At 35.4% G+C, this 15870-nt stretch overlaps 1 protein-coding gene across 1 annotated transcript in view; it reads right to left on the reverse strand.

The window, feature by feature from the left end:
- Positions 1-15870, reverse strand: part of HMCN1 (hemicentin 1) — a 463881-nt gene that overhangs the window by 260495 nt on the left and 187516 nt on the right. The window contains exons 10-11 of the mRNA XM_049634070.1: positions 14601-14722; positions 8969-9244 (exon numbers count right to left, since the gene is read on the reverse strand). Coding sequence (XP_049490027.1) covers positions 8969-9244; positions 14601-14722 — 398 coding nt within the window. The remainder of the gene's footprint in view (positions 1-8968; positions 9245-14600; positions 14723-15870) is intronic.

Genomic DNA, 15870 nt, shown 5'->3' on the forward strand with positions numbered 1-15870 from the left:
GAGACAATAAAAAGATAAGTGGTTTTCTAGTGGTTGGGGGGGTGAAAAGGAGAGATGAATAGAGCACAGAGGTTTTTAACAGCAGTGCCAATAAACACTCTGCATGGTACTATAATGATGGATAAATACCATTATAAATTGGTCCAGACCCACGGAATGTACAATGTCAAGAGTAAACCCTAATGTAAACTACAGACTCTGGGTGATTATGAAGTGTCAGTGCAAGTTCATCAATCCTAACAAATGTACCACTCTGGTGGGGGAAGGTGATAATGGCAGAGGGCAGAGAGTATATGAACCATCTCTGTAACTTCCTCTCAGTTTTGCTGTGAACCTAAAACTACTCTAAAATAATAGGGTTGTTTTTTTTTTTTTTCAAAAAAAGGGTTATGGTACTCAAAAAAGGATAATTTTATAAAGTATGCAACACTTATAGGATCAAAAGTACATAAAAGTAGATCTACATAGCACTTCTAGCAGGAAAGACTTAAAAATCTGGCAGTTACTTTATGTTGCTAGACAAATTCATTTGTTACCTTCGTTATCTTATCAGGGAAGTGACCCACAATGTGATTGCAAAAACACTTAGCCTTGCAGTCCAATCTGAGGTTCAGAACCTCCTATCCTTCCAGTTGTCACTTCCTGACTCCCACACTCTCCTTCCCCAACTTCATCATGACCCAAACTCCTCTGACTCTTCTGATTTATTCCAACCTATCAGACGATGCCTTTAACCTTCTCTTCTTTCTTTATGCAGCCTAAACTCCACAGAGCTATCACTGCAACCACTTTTTCTCCCCCGGGTACCTTGTTTTTATTGTTTGCTGAGCCAACATCACAAAGTCACAAACCTGAATGATTTTTCCACTTGTATATGAAAAGGATCCTGAAAACGGCAGGAAAAAGAAAATCACACCATCCTAGGGACAGATCTCCCTCTTCAGCTGGACCCTCTACTCTCAGCATGCCCACACTGCTGTGTCTTCATTCTTCTGTGACTTTACACATGTAATTTTCTCCATCTAGAAAGGCTTTCCTGATTTCTACCTGGGTAATGCTGACTTATATTCCAGTGGATACCTCAGGTACCATCTCCTGTGTGAAGCCTTTCTCAACATTCACTCATCACTAAGAATTAAAGACTCCTAGGTATAATACCCTGGTGAAATTCTTACCACACTGTGTTATAAATATTCATTTAATTTACTTATTCCCTTTCTTATATTATAAACTTATTGAGGGGAAGGATGCTGTTCTATCTTCATTTATACCCTCAGCAAAGAGCACAATATCTGACACTTAAAGTTTTGGTGAATACATGAAGGAAGGAAGGAAGGAAGGAAGGAAGGAAGGAAGGAAGGAAGGAATAATGAATATATAAACAAATAAGACACCAGCCCTGATCTTTGGCAGACCTGTGTTTTTAGTCAAGACACTTCATGTGTTTCAGTATTTGTTTTAGTACTATGAAAAAGTATACTGATAACAGTATTATTCAGATAGTGCTGTAGGAAACAGCATAAATGAAGATTCTATCATTTATCATTTAAATATCATTTAAAATGATTATCAGTTTAGCACTATCAATAACCAAATGCTCCTAATGTATACCTTTCTGCAGATCCAGCAATAAGTACTAAGAATTAATTCAACTTTTATTCATAATAGTCAAATATCATATCCCTTTCCTCATAAATAAAAATAGTAAGTTACTATGTTTTTTCCTGTATTACAAATATCTAATCTGTAGGAACAGAATTTATTTTTAATTGGATAATGAATTTATAAAATAATAAACATTAATCAATGTTCAGAAAGAATATAACTCAAATAATTTTTTAGTACATCTTATGATGGAAATATTTTTCGGACTTGCCTTACCTAAACACTCTATTCTGTTTTTTTTTTAATTCCCCAATTAACATTTATTAACCACTCTCTACATCCCAGGCACTGTACTAAATGAATATACTCTAGCTCATTTTCTTTACTGTCCAATACCATCTAACATTATCCTAACATTTCTCTTCACGGTCTCTGGGCCCCTGAAAAATTTCTCTTGGACTAAAAGATAAATAAAAATTTAAAAAAAGGAAATATGAACTCGACTTCTCATTCAGACTTCCCACAGACAGGATGCAACACTATGCACTAAATATTGTGTCAGGCACTAAAGACACCAAACTGAAGAAAATTGGACCCTGCCATCATGGAACTTACGGTTTAATCGTCTTACATTCTCTCTGTGTGCTTGTTTTGGAGCATATTTATGGTTGTTTCTCTCCCCTGACCTGCTCCTTAGCTACTCTACCAGAACTTGGGTCAAAAGATTTACCAAACTGTTGTGATCTACCTGGCCTACTGTATAAGGCACCAGAGAAGGAAGGAGCAATGGAGGGATAGGGAATTAAAATCAAGCAGTGATTTCTCTAAATCATCGTTACACACAATGCTGGAGATTTCCAGAGATTCTTAACCTATGCCACAGAAACCTGAGGACATCTGTAACTTTCCTATTGAAAAAAATTTAGGGGGGTACATGGGTAGCTTAGTTGGTTAAGCATCCCACTCTTGATCTCAGCTCAGGTGTTGATCTCAGGGTAATGAGTTTAAGCCCCATGTGGGGCTCCACATTGAGCATGGAGCCTACTTTTAAAAAAATTCACTGCTCTCACTTTTCTGTCCATACCCAAGAACGATTTATTTATATTATCTTTTTACACTTTCCTCTACCTGCCGGAACTTAAGGCCTGCTAATAGCCTGTGTAGGCATTTCTGTATTCAATGCAGAACAATGGAAAGACCCAGTTTAGATCTGGGCTGTGTCACTTGCTGGCTTTGTAACCTAGGGCAAGCCACTAGGGATTACATAACCCCATCCTAAGTCAAGGAAGATGTATAATTTTATTGAGTAGAATTGCATTTTGTTATAAACAGAAGCTTGCCTGAAACCATGGAGTCATTAGAATACATTCATCAGATAAAGAAAGTGAACATTAAACTTTTCTCTTCATAAAGTTTACAGTCACCATAGAAAGAACCAGGAAAGCAAATATTTCTATGGGAAACTGCATTTTCCTTGGATATCAGTGCAGTGAATATCTGAATCAAAACTTCACTAGATTATTTTCCTTCAAACCTAAAGGCCTCCAACTTACTCCTTATTAGATCCATAGTACAGAAGGCAACAAAAGCCAGTATCTTAACAGAGCATGTTATTCATTTGTGCTGATTCATACTGGGACATCAAACAACCAAGGAAATGAATACAATTAACTTTTGACAGCAAGTAATGATTTGAGGTTTTCATTTTAAGTGTGTGGTTTCATCTTATCTAAATGAAATCCACAAAGATGCACTAGTATTTAAAACATACATATACATGTCTCAGATCAACTTCCAACAACAGAAGGCTTAACTAGCAAGACTTTAGTGTATCAAAATGTCTAAGAAAAGAGAAAAGCAAATAAAAAGCAGTTTTCATCATTCAATCATGGATATCGCATTCTATAAATCACAATTTATTTCTGTGAAAATCTTGCAAAGGGAAAAATTGAAGAGATTGTCATGGCTCTGTTACTGGGTTATTCAGTATAAGAAAACCTAACTTATCAACTGAAATTCTGCATTTATTCTTTTTGCTTGACCTTACTTTGTTGCAGAAAGGATTTAAAATGCTTATTCTATAATATAGTCCTAAAAAATTCCAGATCCTTAAGCTTTCAAGTATGAATTTTTGTACTGATAAAAGTTCTAATCTGACACTTTTGAGAGGCACTATTTCTTTTTTTTTTTTTTTTTAATTTTTTTTTTCAACGTTTTTTATTTATTTTTGGGACAGAGAGAAACAGAGCATGAACGGGGGAGGGGCAGAGAGAGAGGGAGACACAGAATCGGAAACAGGCTCCAGGCTCCGAGCCATCAGCCCAGAGCCCGACGCGGGGCTCGAACTCACGGACCGCGAGATCGTGACCTGGCTGAAGTCGGACGCTTAACCGACTGCGCCACCCAGGCGCCCCAAGAGGCACTGTTTCTTAATTTATTTTCTTATTTATTCCTTATTTTTACATTACCTCTTATTAACTTTCTTAATTATACCTTAATTATTTTAAATATAAAAGTGATAACACAAATTTTTGGAATATTTAGCAAAGAAAGAAAACACATTACCCATACATAATTCAATCTCCCAATAAAATTAATATGAGCACTTTCAAAAAAATTTAAAGCCTATTTACACAAAGTTTTTAAATAATGCATTCCTATTAAACACTTTTTTTTAAGTACATAAAAGTATAAATAAGAAGGTCACTTATAGTTCCACTGTCCCCAAACAAGCAATGGTCAATCTCATATTCACATTTTTGTCTATATCAATCTAACTGGGTTTCCCCCCGACCCTTTCCCGTCATAACTGTGGGTGGCTTCAATTTGTTTGTTTATATGTTTGACTAGCCGGATTTCTGAGTCTTATAAGCCCTGCTTGAGGAAATCCCCTTTTGGAAGAATTTCCTGTATCTAATTACACCATTTTCCCCACAGTGAGGAATTCTCATAATGAAGGAAGCATATCAACCTATTCACATTCTCTCATGCTCATTATGTGACTGATTCAAACAACCACAATTTCTACGATCAGTGTTTCTTCTCAAGGCTCTTCTGGTAGAATGATAATGAGCCTAATGTCACTAAGGGAAATGAGAATGATGGAAAAGAGCCACTAGGACACTTGCTTCTGCCAAGGCTGGACTCAAAATTCCACGATACTGCCAAAACTGAGGTCTTTGAAGTGTCCATGGTCTAAGGAAGAGTTAAAGTCCCACTGGGAACATTGGAATGGCTTATTCTAGGATGGGGAAAAGAATAATCTGATTTTATCTGCTTTTCTGCTTCTCCCTTAGAGAGTAAAGAATATCTTCCCAAATGAGAGAACATATTCAGACCCTAAGAACCAAACTATGACAGTCATTGCAATTATTTTCTAGCCTTTAGCACATCTGAGAAGTCTGACACCAGTCTGATTTTATCCCTCCATTTACAACATATTGGGTCAGTCTGAATGTATGCTTGTGGAGTTTTTTCCCTTGTACTAATAATTTCAAATTTCAGCCAGGATGTGTCTAGATGAAATTCTCTCTTCATTGACCTCGCTTGATTTGCTTACCCAGGACAATTTTTTTTCTTCTCTAGGATAATTTTCTTCAATTATATCTTTTTCTATTTCTTTAGTGTCACTTGTCTTTGTTATATAAATATATATGCTATATACCTACATAGCTTTAAGTTCCAAGTTCCAGTCTCTGTTTTTTATTTCTACTTGAAAAACAACAACATATTACTCACTCATAGTTTTTTTCCTCAACATTCTGAAAGAACTTCTCAAGTTTGTGCACCACATCCCTGATTTTATTTTTATGTAGTGTAAATTCTGTTTTTTAGTGCCTCTGATTCAAATTTGCATTATAATATTGCATTTTAACATCAAATCCTTTCTTATTTCTTCCATCACACTTGTTGTTGATCTTTCACATCAGCTACTTCTTCTTCTATCATTCTATACTACTGCTCAAAGGAGGATAGGTCTTTTATAAAGACATTGGTGACACTAAACATTTTTTTCCCAGTCTCTAGAATGAACTGCTTTCAAAAGCATCCATTTCTTTCAAGGCTATCCCCCCTTGTTGTGTTCCTCAGTATTTTTTCCTTAGGTCCAGTGCTTTATTTTTTTTCCTATTTTGTTTCGATAATTTTCTGTTTATTCACACTTAAATCAGGTGACATCAAATCCAGACCCAGTGTCTGTCAACAAAGTGTTTTTTTTTGGGGGGGGGATGTATTGATGTTTATTTAGGCATTAAAAATATCATCCTGTACAAAAATCACTTAAAAATCACTTAAAAGACATCAAAACAAGAAGGGAGGGCTGTGTTGCAACTTATCCTAGAAAAATAGCAGAAAATGGTATACATTAAGATATTGAGATCACATTTTATAAGCAATACCAAATACCCCAAAAGTAGTTTCCATACATTTAATGTAAGTGCTAATTTTGGTAGATTATTTTATTACCAAAACACACAACTATTTCTACCTAAGATACACATCAAATACTTAAAAATAGTGTATAACTCTTTTTTACATAGAGGAAAGCTGAAAATAATATTGCCCAGTGATGATGCCTCACACTGCTACAAACTTCTTATTTTTCTGAATAGTGTATCCAAATTATATTAGTAGCAGTATAAAAATAGGTAATTTTTCTTGCCAGATCATACTCTAATTATCTTCTATAATATATAAATAATATTCTTTGTAAAAGTTAAGGTAATGATTTGCCATTTGTATCAATAAGACAGAAATATAATGACCAAAGTGTCAGAATAGTGTGTACACATTCAGGTATTTCAGTTCCAAAGAGTTTTGGAAAGTGTTTGGATGGACCTAGCTTATTTGGCTACTGTTGTTCTAGTTGAACTGCCTTTGCAGTTCAGACTAACTAACTGAGTTAGTCTGATGTGCACAGCTCCTTGCCCGATTCTCATCTATGATGCTTTCCTGGCTGAGACTGGGATGCTGCCCTCTGCTACCATCTGTCTCTAAAATTGCTAGTTGACACCCCTATCAATGTTTCTCATTTCCAAATATTTTCATTTGGAGAGAAACATATATCCTAGGTTACAGTTCTCTACGAGAGTCCAGGTTGCTTGTCTACTTCCAGTTCTACTGTTTTCCTTACTGGATGGTTATCGCTATCAATATGTGTGAGGCAATACCATTATGGCTTCCTAAAGAGTAACATTCTCTTTTTCAGAAAGTATGAAACAGAAGGACAAAGATGCATCCACTCAGCTTTCATGTGAACATAAAAAAGATGCACCATTGATTGAGATTTTCATTATACTGACCTTAAAATATAATGATTACATATGCATACTTACATATACATATGTATATAAATAAAAATCTTTATTACATATATTTATAAATATATATTTATTATAAATAAATCTTTATTATGTATGTGTGTGTATATATATGTCTGTGTGATATATATATATATATATATATATATATATATATATATATAAACTGTGTATACACACACACACACACACACAGACATATATATAAAATTCATCCCCAAATTTTTACTACTGTTAATTGCCACTGGGTTTTGGTATTCTTTAGTTTTGTCTTTTTGAGGTCCTTATTGATATTTTACTGTTACATGAGGAGAGATTGCTGCAGCCACAGATATGCGATTTTAAACCAGAAAATTTGTGCCTGGGACAATTCTTTATCCATGGAAGTTTGAGAATCACTGGTGTAACCAACTAAATAGGATGCTAATACATTGAAAAGTTAACCTGAGGAAACTAGGAAGGTTCTGATTTTAGTTTACAATCCTATTCTAAGGGACTTCAAGTGAAGAACCAAGATCAAATTTTCCAAAGTCCATTAGCGTTTTGGTCTATCTGAAACAATCAGTTTAGTAAAGAACAGTTTCAAAATTCTGGTTACTCAGGTTACCACTTGGATTGACTCAAATGATCTAGGCTGTCTACCACGTGGAAATGCAGTGAACCATCTACAAAAGCAATGTTTCCCTAGAGGTTTCACCAGATCCACTAACAAAAGAGATGTACATTCAGACTATAGAACAGGTCTTAAATACCAGCGAGAAAACTAGAATCAGATGACCAATTTGCTAATTCTCATAGTAGTTTTACTTTTCTGCTTCTAATAACACTCTAAGCGCTAGCCTTGAGTCTCAATGGTCATTTTCTTAGATAATCTTGTTAAAAACATCATCTGAGAGTGTTACTTCAGGCATGTCAAAAAGTTGTTTCTGACGTCATAACCAGATAGCCAGACACAATCCTGATGCAATCAGTCTCCCACATCGAGGATTTGAAATGAAATATTCTGTTGAGGTGGTAACTAAATCTTTCAGCTTAACAGTGTAAAACTGGCAATAGTAATTTGCTCATTACATTAAGGCTCTCAGCTGGTACAGACGTTTAGAAGCTAAATATGATTCTATTGAAAGAGATTCATTGGAACAGATTCTGACCTTCATTTGATTGTCCTGAATGATATATATATATATATAGTTGGTAGCCATTAAACCACATTGTTAACACACTGTTTTCAGCTACCTAACATTTCGTCTCTAAAGTCATAATTAAAGATTGGCTTACCCTTAGTTTATTATCTTGTGTGTATAAGATAAATAAGATAAAAACAACTCTGCTAATATTTAATAAAATTTCACCAAGATGAGAAACATCTTAAATCTTACTTTAAAAAGATATAAGCAAATTAGTTACATCGGAAATAATGTAATACTCAACTCGGGAAAGACTTTTTTTTTTTTTTTTTAATTTTTTTTTAACGTTCATTTATTTTTGAGAGAGAGACAGAGCATGAACAGGGGAGGAGCAGAGAAAGAGGGAGACACAGAATCTGAAACAGGCTCCAGGCTCTGAGCTGTCAACACAGAGCCTGACGCGGGGCTCGAACTCACAGACCGTGAGATCATGACCTGAGCCGAAGTCGGACGCTTCACCGACCAAGCCACCCAGGCGCCCCAAGACTTTTAACCAATCATTACAACAATTAGAATTTTTAAGTCCACATGATAGACTTGGGAATTTAAAACTATTAAATTATCCAGAGACAATTTGTATTTACATTTTCTTAAAATAAAGGTCTCCAACTCTAGGACTGGTTGCTTGTATTTGTCTTAAAACATCACCTATTAGTGATGTTTTAGTTTCCAGTTTGGTCAGCTTTAGGCCACATAAGATCCATAAGGGCTCTATCATTCAAAATAGTAATTGTTTGGGTAGATATTGTTATTGTCATAGCCAACCTAAGGGAATAGAGAAACCAAACTTAAGGGAATAGAGATCAAATGAAGAAGAGAGAAAGGCACTGTAACTCTGAAGTTATCATACACACATACCTTGCACCGTGAGGAAAACCGAAGCAGCTGATGATCCTCCTTCATTGGAGACTACACAATGATACTCCCCAGCATCACTGAACTTCACACTCCTTAGCTCCAATGAGAGGTTGGCCAGGATCCTCATCCTTGCTGGGTCTGCCAGGCTGACATCTCTGTCATTCCTCTGCCAGGTTACATTGTAATCCACCGCGCTGATGACGAGACATGTCAAAACTGCTCTTTCTCCAGGAGTGACTGTGACATTATCAGGCACTTGGATGACTGGAGGGGGCTCTGGGTGAAACGAAAAGATTCAAATCAAGAGACCTAATAGCCAGTTTGCTCCCTTATAGATGTAGTTTAAAAATGTAATGAGTGTATATTGAGAACCTGGTAGGGAAGATGCAGAAGACAGCTTATTAATTAGTATATATGTCTTTGACCCCAAGAAAATTATCTAGTTAAAAGATACTTTAAAAAAGTAGTACATGTTCTAAAAAAAAAAATCGACCACCTGATTTTTATCACATTTGCCAAACACTGTGGTTTTAGATGTTATGTCTTCAATGGGAAGATTTGAATGTTCTCTAATTGAAAACACCGTAGTGTAAAAGTGAATAATAGCACAGGCACTTGTAGCCTGAAGACACCATGCACAGGATATGCTTTTAGTGCCTTTAATCCTCAATGTAAAAAAAAAAAGAAAAAGAAAAGAAAAGAAAAGAAAGAAAAGAAAGAGAAAAGAAAAGAAAAGAAAAGAAAAGAAAAGTAGTGCTTGTTCACACACCAAAGCATACCCAAGTTTAAATTTGTAAATTATAGATGTGAGCATCAAAAAGCCTTGGCAAAAGGATATCACTAGACTAATTTAGGGATTGGGGAATGAGGCAAATTTTTGAGTTTTGAAGAAGGTAGCATTTATGGATTTTTTTTAAATTTAAAAATGCTCATTTGGTGTTTTAGAGAAAAGAGGACACAAAGTATGGTAGATGATAGTATACTAAATATGATAATATTGGGTTCAAAGGGCTACAATCTCATTAAGAAGACAGTGCAACAGCAGAGTATGACAAATGTTCCCCCAAAGGAACAAGGGATGTTTTGACTGCAGGACAAGTTAAGAGTAGGCATAGGCCTTTAATAAAATTGTACACATGAAACCATGCACACAAAAGGTATTGAATAAGTCATGCACATTTCAAATGCCGTCAAAAATAACTTACTAATTAGATATTTAGCCAACATTCTAGAGAGAATTATATTACTCTAGTTAGGTTTGAGAATAAATACAAATGCCCCCCTAAAACATGTTCTGCCCAAATGCTTTAAAACGATCTGCTGTAACAAGCTGTTATTCAGCAATAATACAGCAATAAAACTGCAGTGAGCTATTCCAGCTGGAAACCCATGTGCCTGTTTAGTTTAAATATGAAAGAGTATTAGATATTCAAGATCAAATTTTATTCTTATTTATTTAAAACCATATATAAGTGCAGATGAATCATAAGCCTGGAAAGAAAAACCTGGAAATAATATGCCAAAACCATAGTGGTAATCTCTGAGGGACAGAAATGTGTATATTTTTCATATTTTCCTTTATATTTATCCTGCTTTCCAAACATTTAGAAGAGTAGATCCTATTTTAAATTATCTTTTAAAAAACAAAATTTTATCATTCTGCTATGTTCTTAAAATCTTAAGAAAATGGTTGATGAATCATGTGGAAAGAGGACACGACAAAGTTAGAAAGCTCTGGAGTCTGGCTAGGCTCGACAGAATATACGAGAAACTTTGTTAAATGTGAATTTCAGATAAACATCAAATAATAGTCTCGTGTACATATGTCTCATGAAATATTTCAGACATACTTATATGAGATTCAAATTTAATTGGGCACTCTATGTTTTTACGTACTGAATCTGTCAACCATAGGCTGCCTAGTTCTCTCTCTAGGTATGTGACCTTAGATAAGTCAATTTATCCACAGGGTTTGCTTCCCTGTCTGAAAAATGAGATAATCAAATTAGGTTATCTCAAAGACCCTTTCTAGTTCTAATGTTCTATGACTCTCATATCCAAGATGGTATAGACCATCAAAGACCTGAAAGTCATCATAAATACATGTGTTCACATTCTATCGAGATCTTTATGAAGGCCACATGATGTTTGTATGGTTTTCTTTTTTGTTCTTTTGACACAAACTTCCTCAACTAAACTAGGTATTTTTTGAGATTTTTAGAAAATGGAAAATTGTACATTAGGCATGTAGGGAATGCTGGGCACATGCCCAGAGTCCTCTTAAGGATATAGGTACTCATTTCCCTGGCTGCTATGCTTCTTGGTTATATACAGCTCATAGCCAAGGGAGCTAACATGCTCAGGGTAAATCCCCCCTTTCCAGGGCACCCATCATTCAGGACCACTTAATGAGGAAACAAATCGAGGCTCTCTTGCCTTGATTCAGGGCCATGACAGCTCCAGAATTCCCTGTGGGATCCAGTAAGGCCCTAGCAGTGACTATATCACAATTTAAATTCTTCCACTTCTGTTACTCCCTTACCAGTGCATTTTCCTAGAAATAACCTTCTTGTATACAAACCCCACCTCAGAGTCTAATCCCTTTTCAAGCATAAATTGAAATATGTAAAATGCTAACTTTCTAATAATATATGGGAACAGATAAGGTTTGAAAGAATGACATACAATATCATTGCTGCCTAAATAACTAGAGATAATAAATAGTGTATATACTTAAATATTTATGTACGCATAAATAAATTTGTGGGGTTGGGGGAAATGATGAGGGAGAATGACAACAGTGTGCAAAGGAGGCCAAGATAATAGACTGCCAGAAATAGCCTGGTCCTAGAAGTTTGAGGGACAGCCCTTCCTAAGTAAAAGAATGACTAAGGCTAGAATTAGGGAACCAGAGATGAAACCTCAGAACCTCATAACTGAGAGAAGAATGACAAGTATAGGCCTTATGACATTAGGTAAAGATCACTGAACAGGGAGTCAGGAGACCAGGAACCTTCTTCTCATCCCTATAATCATAATGGGTCATCGCCTGCTCCAGGCCTAAGTTTCTTTAGCTACAGAATGACAAGGTGGCACAAGATTATTTCCAAGCCCTTATCCTGTTCTAATACAATATCCTGTAATTATAAATTAAGATTGTCTGTCACTGACATGCCCCTGACAAGTTTTCTGTATTCCCGGTATTTTATGTAAACCCAGAATTTTAGTACTCTGTGTGTGTACTCCCTCAGGGGAGGGCATTGTGTTAAGAAAGAAATTCAGTAAATAAAATTAATGTAACTTTGTAACCGTACTAAATTAGCAATTATTCCTTGAAAAGAGTTTTTCATGTTTCTGCAACTCTACTCGTTTGTTTCTGTATGTTTATATGTAATAAAAGAAGTACAATGCTTTTTATACCCATTTTGCATCTAAAACATTCAATAATCAACATTTTTCATGAACTAAAAATCCTTACACATGTCAGCTAGAAGAAAATGCTGGAATAAAAAATTAGGGTAACATATTGGTAGAACGTTAGCTTTTCTTCAAACTGTGCTTGGGTGTCCTTTGACTTTACAAAATAAATTCGTGTCCATAGTGACACCAGAACACCACTATCTCAAAATGCCTTGTTTTCTAACACTCCTTTCCAAAATATAAGACCTAACTGTCCTATGAATTTGCACTTGATTCCAGCATGCCTTTAGCTAACTGCTGGGATCTCAGCCCAGGCTACAGGGGATTCAGAAGTGGGTGGAGGTTTGAGGCAACAGTGAGCCTGGCAAGAAATGTCTATTCTTCCAAGTCCAAAGGGGCACTTGCTTGTTATTTCTGCCATTACAGTCACTGCTGTTACCATCAGTGCTTCTGTTCCTTCTTTCATAATTGACTGAGTGGGACATAATTCCTGAACACTGGCTTGGGCACGTTATAATTTCCTAGTGATACCACTGCTTGGCTGGCACAAATTAAACTAATGAGGCATGTGTACAACACACATATGGAAGTTACTGACACTACAGAGTCAAATTCTTAAGAGTCAGTTCACAAATTCTTACTGGCACTTCCTAGTTGTTTATGCAAGATGTCTAAATCAACTCACTCAAACTTCTTTCCCTGTTGTCTTTCTCTCAATTAATATTGTTGGGAAAAAATAGTTAAGTGCTCAAGTGTTTGTTTTCCCAGAAGCTAAAGAACGTTGACACAATTCCAATGCTTTTCATAATTACTGGCGATGAAAAAAAAATGAATAGTTTATGATGCATGTCAACTGAATTGTTTCAGGAGACAAGCTTTATTTTTCTAAGAATAAGAGAATACAAATAAATTCACGCCAAGAAGAACATGCTTGCATGCCTCTGTTTTAAAGTTCAGCTTGGACTTATTGATAACAAACATAAATCCTAGACTTCTAAACAGTCCTACAGTTATACAGTTGCTTTTGTGTTAAATTGCCTAAAGAAAATGCACATCCACACTAAAAGTAGGTATAGACAATGTTATAAACTCAGCAGCTACATTTAGGTCAGAATAGGGTTACTATTAAACACACAGCAACACTAGTCTATAAGACAGGTAGAAAATAATTCAATCAAAACAAACTTTCTAATAAATTCTAGATATGTTCTGAGTAAGTGGCTTAAATCCTGATCATTGGTTAAAAATGATAATCTTTTTGTGTCCTAAGAATTCTGGGAGATTAAAGGAAAAATGACTTTTTCGCTAAAATATATTGTACCTTAGAGCAATGAGTTTTGGGGTGCCTGGGTGGCTCAGTCGGTTAAGCATCTGACTTCAGCTCAGGTCATGATCTCACAGTTGTGAGTTCGGGCCCCGTGTCGGGCTTTGTGCTGACAGCTCAGAGCCTGGAACCTGCTTCGGATTCTGTGTCTCCCTCTCTCTCTCTGCCCCTCCCCAGCTCAGGTTCTCTCTCTCTCTCTCAAAAATAAATAAAAAGCAATGAGTTTTGCCTCCCATTTATTTGTAGGAAACATACTATCTACTGTGAAATAATTAGCATTTCTTCCACTCTTCTTAATACCAATACTGTAGCCACTGAGGTCCTGTGTTTCTTGAACATGATCGCTTTCACTGTCTTGAATTTAATGTCAGAATGCATTCATAAAAGCAGTCTGGTTATTACGAATATGGGAAAGAAAACGGGAAATTTAACCTTGTTATTCCCAGAACAGATCTCTCCCTTTTCTTAAATTTTATCCCTTCCTTTCTTTAAATTTCTTTCAATTTTAATAAAAATTCTAGGTGATCTTTTCAAAAAACATTTATTAAGAGAGCCTACAATAATAATGATAATAGTACAAGAACAATAACAATGATGGCTAGGGTCTATTAAGTGTTTCCATGTGCTAGGCTCTCTTCTATGTGAGTTTATACTATCTCATGTAACCTCACATTTCTCAATGAGATAAGAGACTGTTACTGATAATTATCTTCCTATCATAGTTTGGGGAAACCAAGGCACTGAGTCCTTAAATGCTTGTCCCAAGGAAGGTCACACAGCTAATATGTAGTGAAGCCAGGATTATCAAACATCCCATTTCCATAGCTGCACTATGGAAATTGTGCAGCTTTCCAGGCAACTGCAAAGCAATTAGTGACAATTACTTACCTGACACATCAAAAAATGTCTGTGCCCGTCCAGTCCCTGCACTGCTGACAGCGATGCACTCATAGGCACCTTCATCAGACAAAGTGACCTTTTCAATCTCCCAGTTCACACTGGCAGATTCCCTGGGGCAAGAAAATAGAAACCATTTTAGTTACGACAAAAGCAAGACAAAGTTGAAAGCAGTGATTTTTTGGAAGTATTCATTCAAAAGAACAATGTAAAAATAAGCAGATGAAACTACAGAGTTCCTCATAGCTTAAAATTATACACCTTTTAATTAGAAAGGCATTGAGGAAGGCACCTATTGGGATGAGCACTGGATGTTGTATGGAAACCAATTTGACAATAAATTTCATATTAAAAAAAGAAGAAGAAAGTTAAGCTCTCTGAGCAAAAGGCACACCAAAGGCAATAAGACACAGAGTTTGTGAATTTCTTTAGGGAAACATTTTCTGGCTATGTGAAAATATAAGATAAAGATTTAATAGAGCAACACTCCTTAAATCCTCTCTCCTTCCATATTATTTCCAGTTTTGGGTCTTGTTCAGTAGAGGTTCTCAACCAAAGCAATTCAACAAGGTAATTCATGAGTTTGAAGGTAGAAAATTGACTTTTTGATCCCAAAAAGCTCTCTTTAATTTTCTTGTATATAAGTTCCATATAAGGCTATGGAACATATCTGGTTCAATCTATGTATAAGTTGACAAAAGAAAAAAATTACCAGTTTTATTATCAAACCTGTCAGTTAGGTTAAAAAAAACCATTTGCTATAATATGTATCCATTCATTTAACAAATACTTATTCTTTGGCCTTTAACACTGTTCAAATTGCTTTCTATTTTTTGGAAGTGTTTTAGTAATAGATATTTAATTCTGATAGATATTTCATATCTAATTAGTTAATAGATATTAATAGATACTTTAAAGGATTCCAATAATCTACAAAATAGCCATTATCTTATTTTAAAATAGAATTGAAAATCATAACTATTTTCTTAATTTTCTTCTTACACTCATCCATAGCTATTTTTAACCTTCTTTAACATTCAAGACATAGATGAGATGAAAAGCCCATTGCAGAGGCAAAAGACACCTTACACTGAAGTCTGAAAGTGGTATGAGATATAATAGCTCAGTTATAACACCAGATCTCTTGCTGTCCAAAAAAAAAAAAAAAAAAAATACCCGTCATCAAAAAGCCACGAAGAACTTACTGAGCTCTTAATGTGTATTTATCACTAATCTAGACTTTGTAAGAGAAAGTGAAGGC

Source organism: Panthera uncia, chromosome F1, assembly GCF_023721935.1.
Source record: "Panthera uncia isolate 11264 chromosome F1, Puncia_PCG_1.0, whole genome shotgun sequence".
NCBI lineage: Eukaryota > Metazoa > Chordata > Mammalia > Carnivora > Felidae > Panthera > Panthera uncia.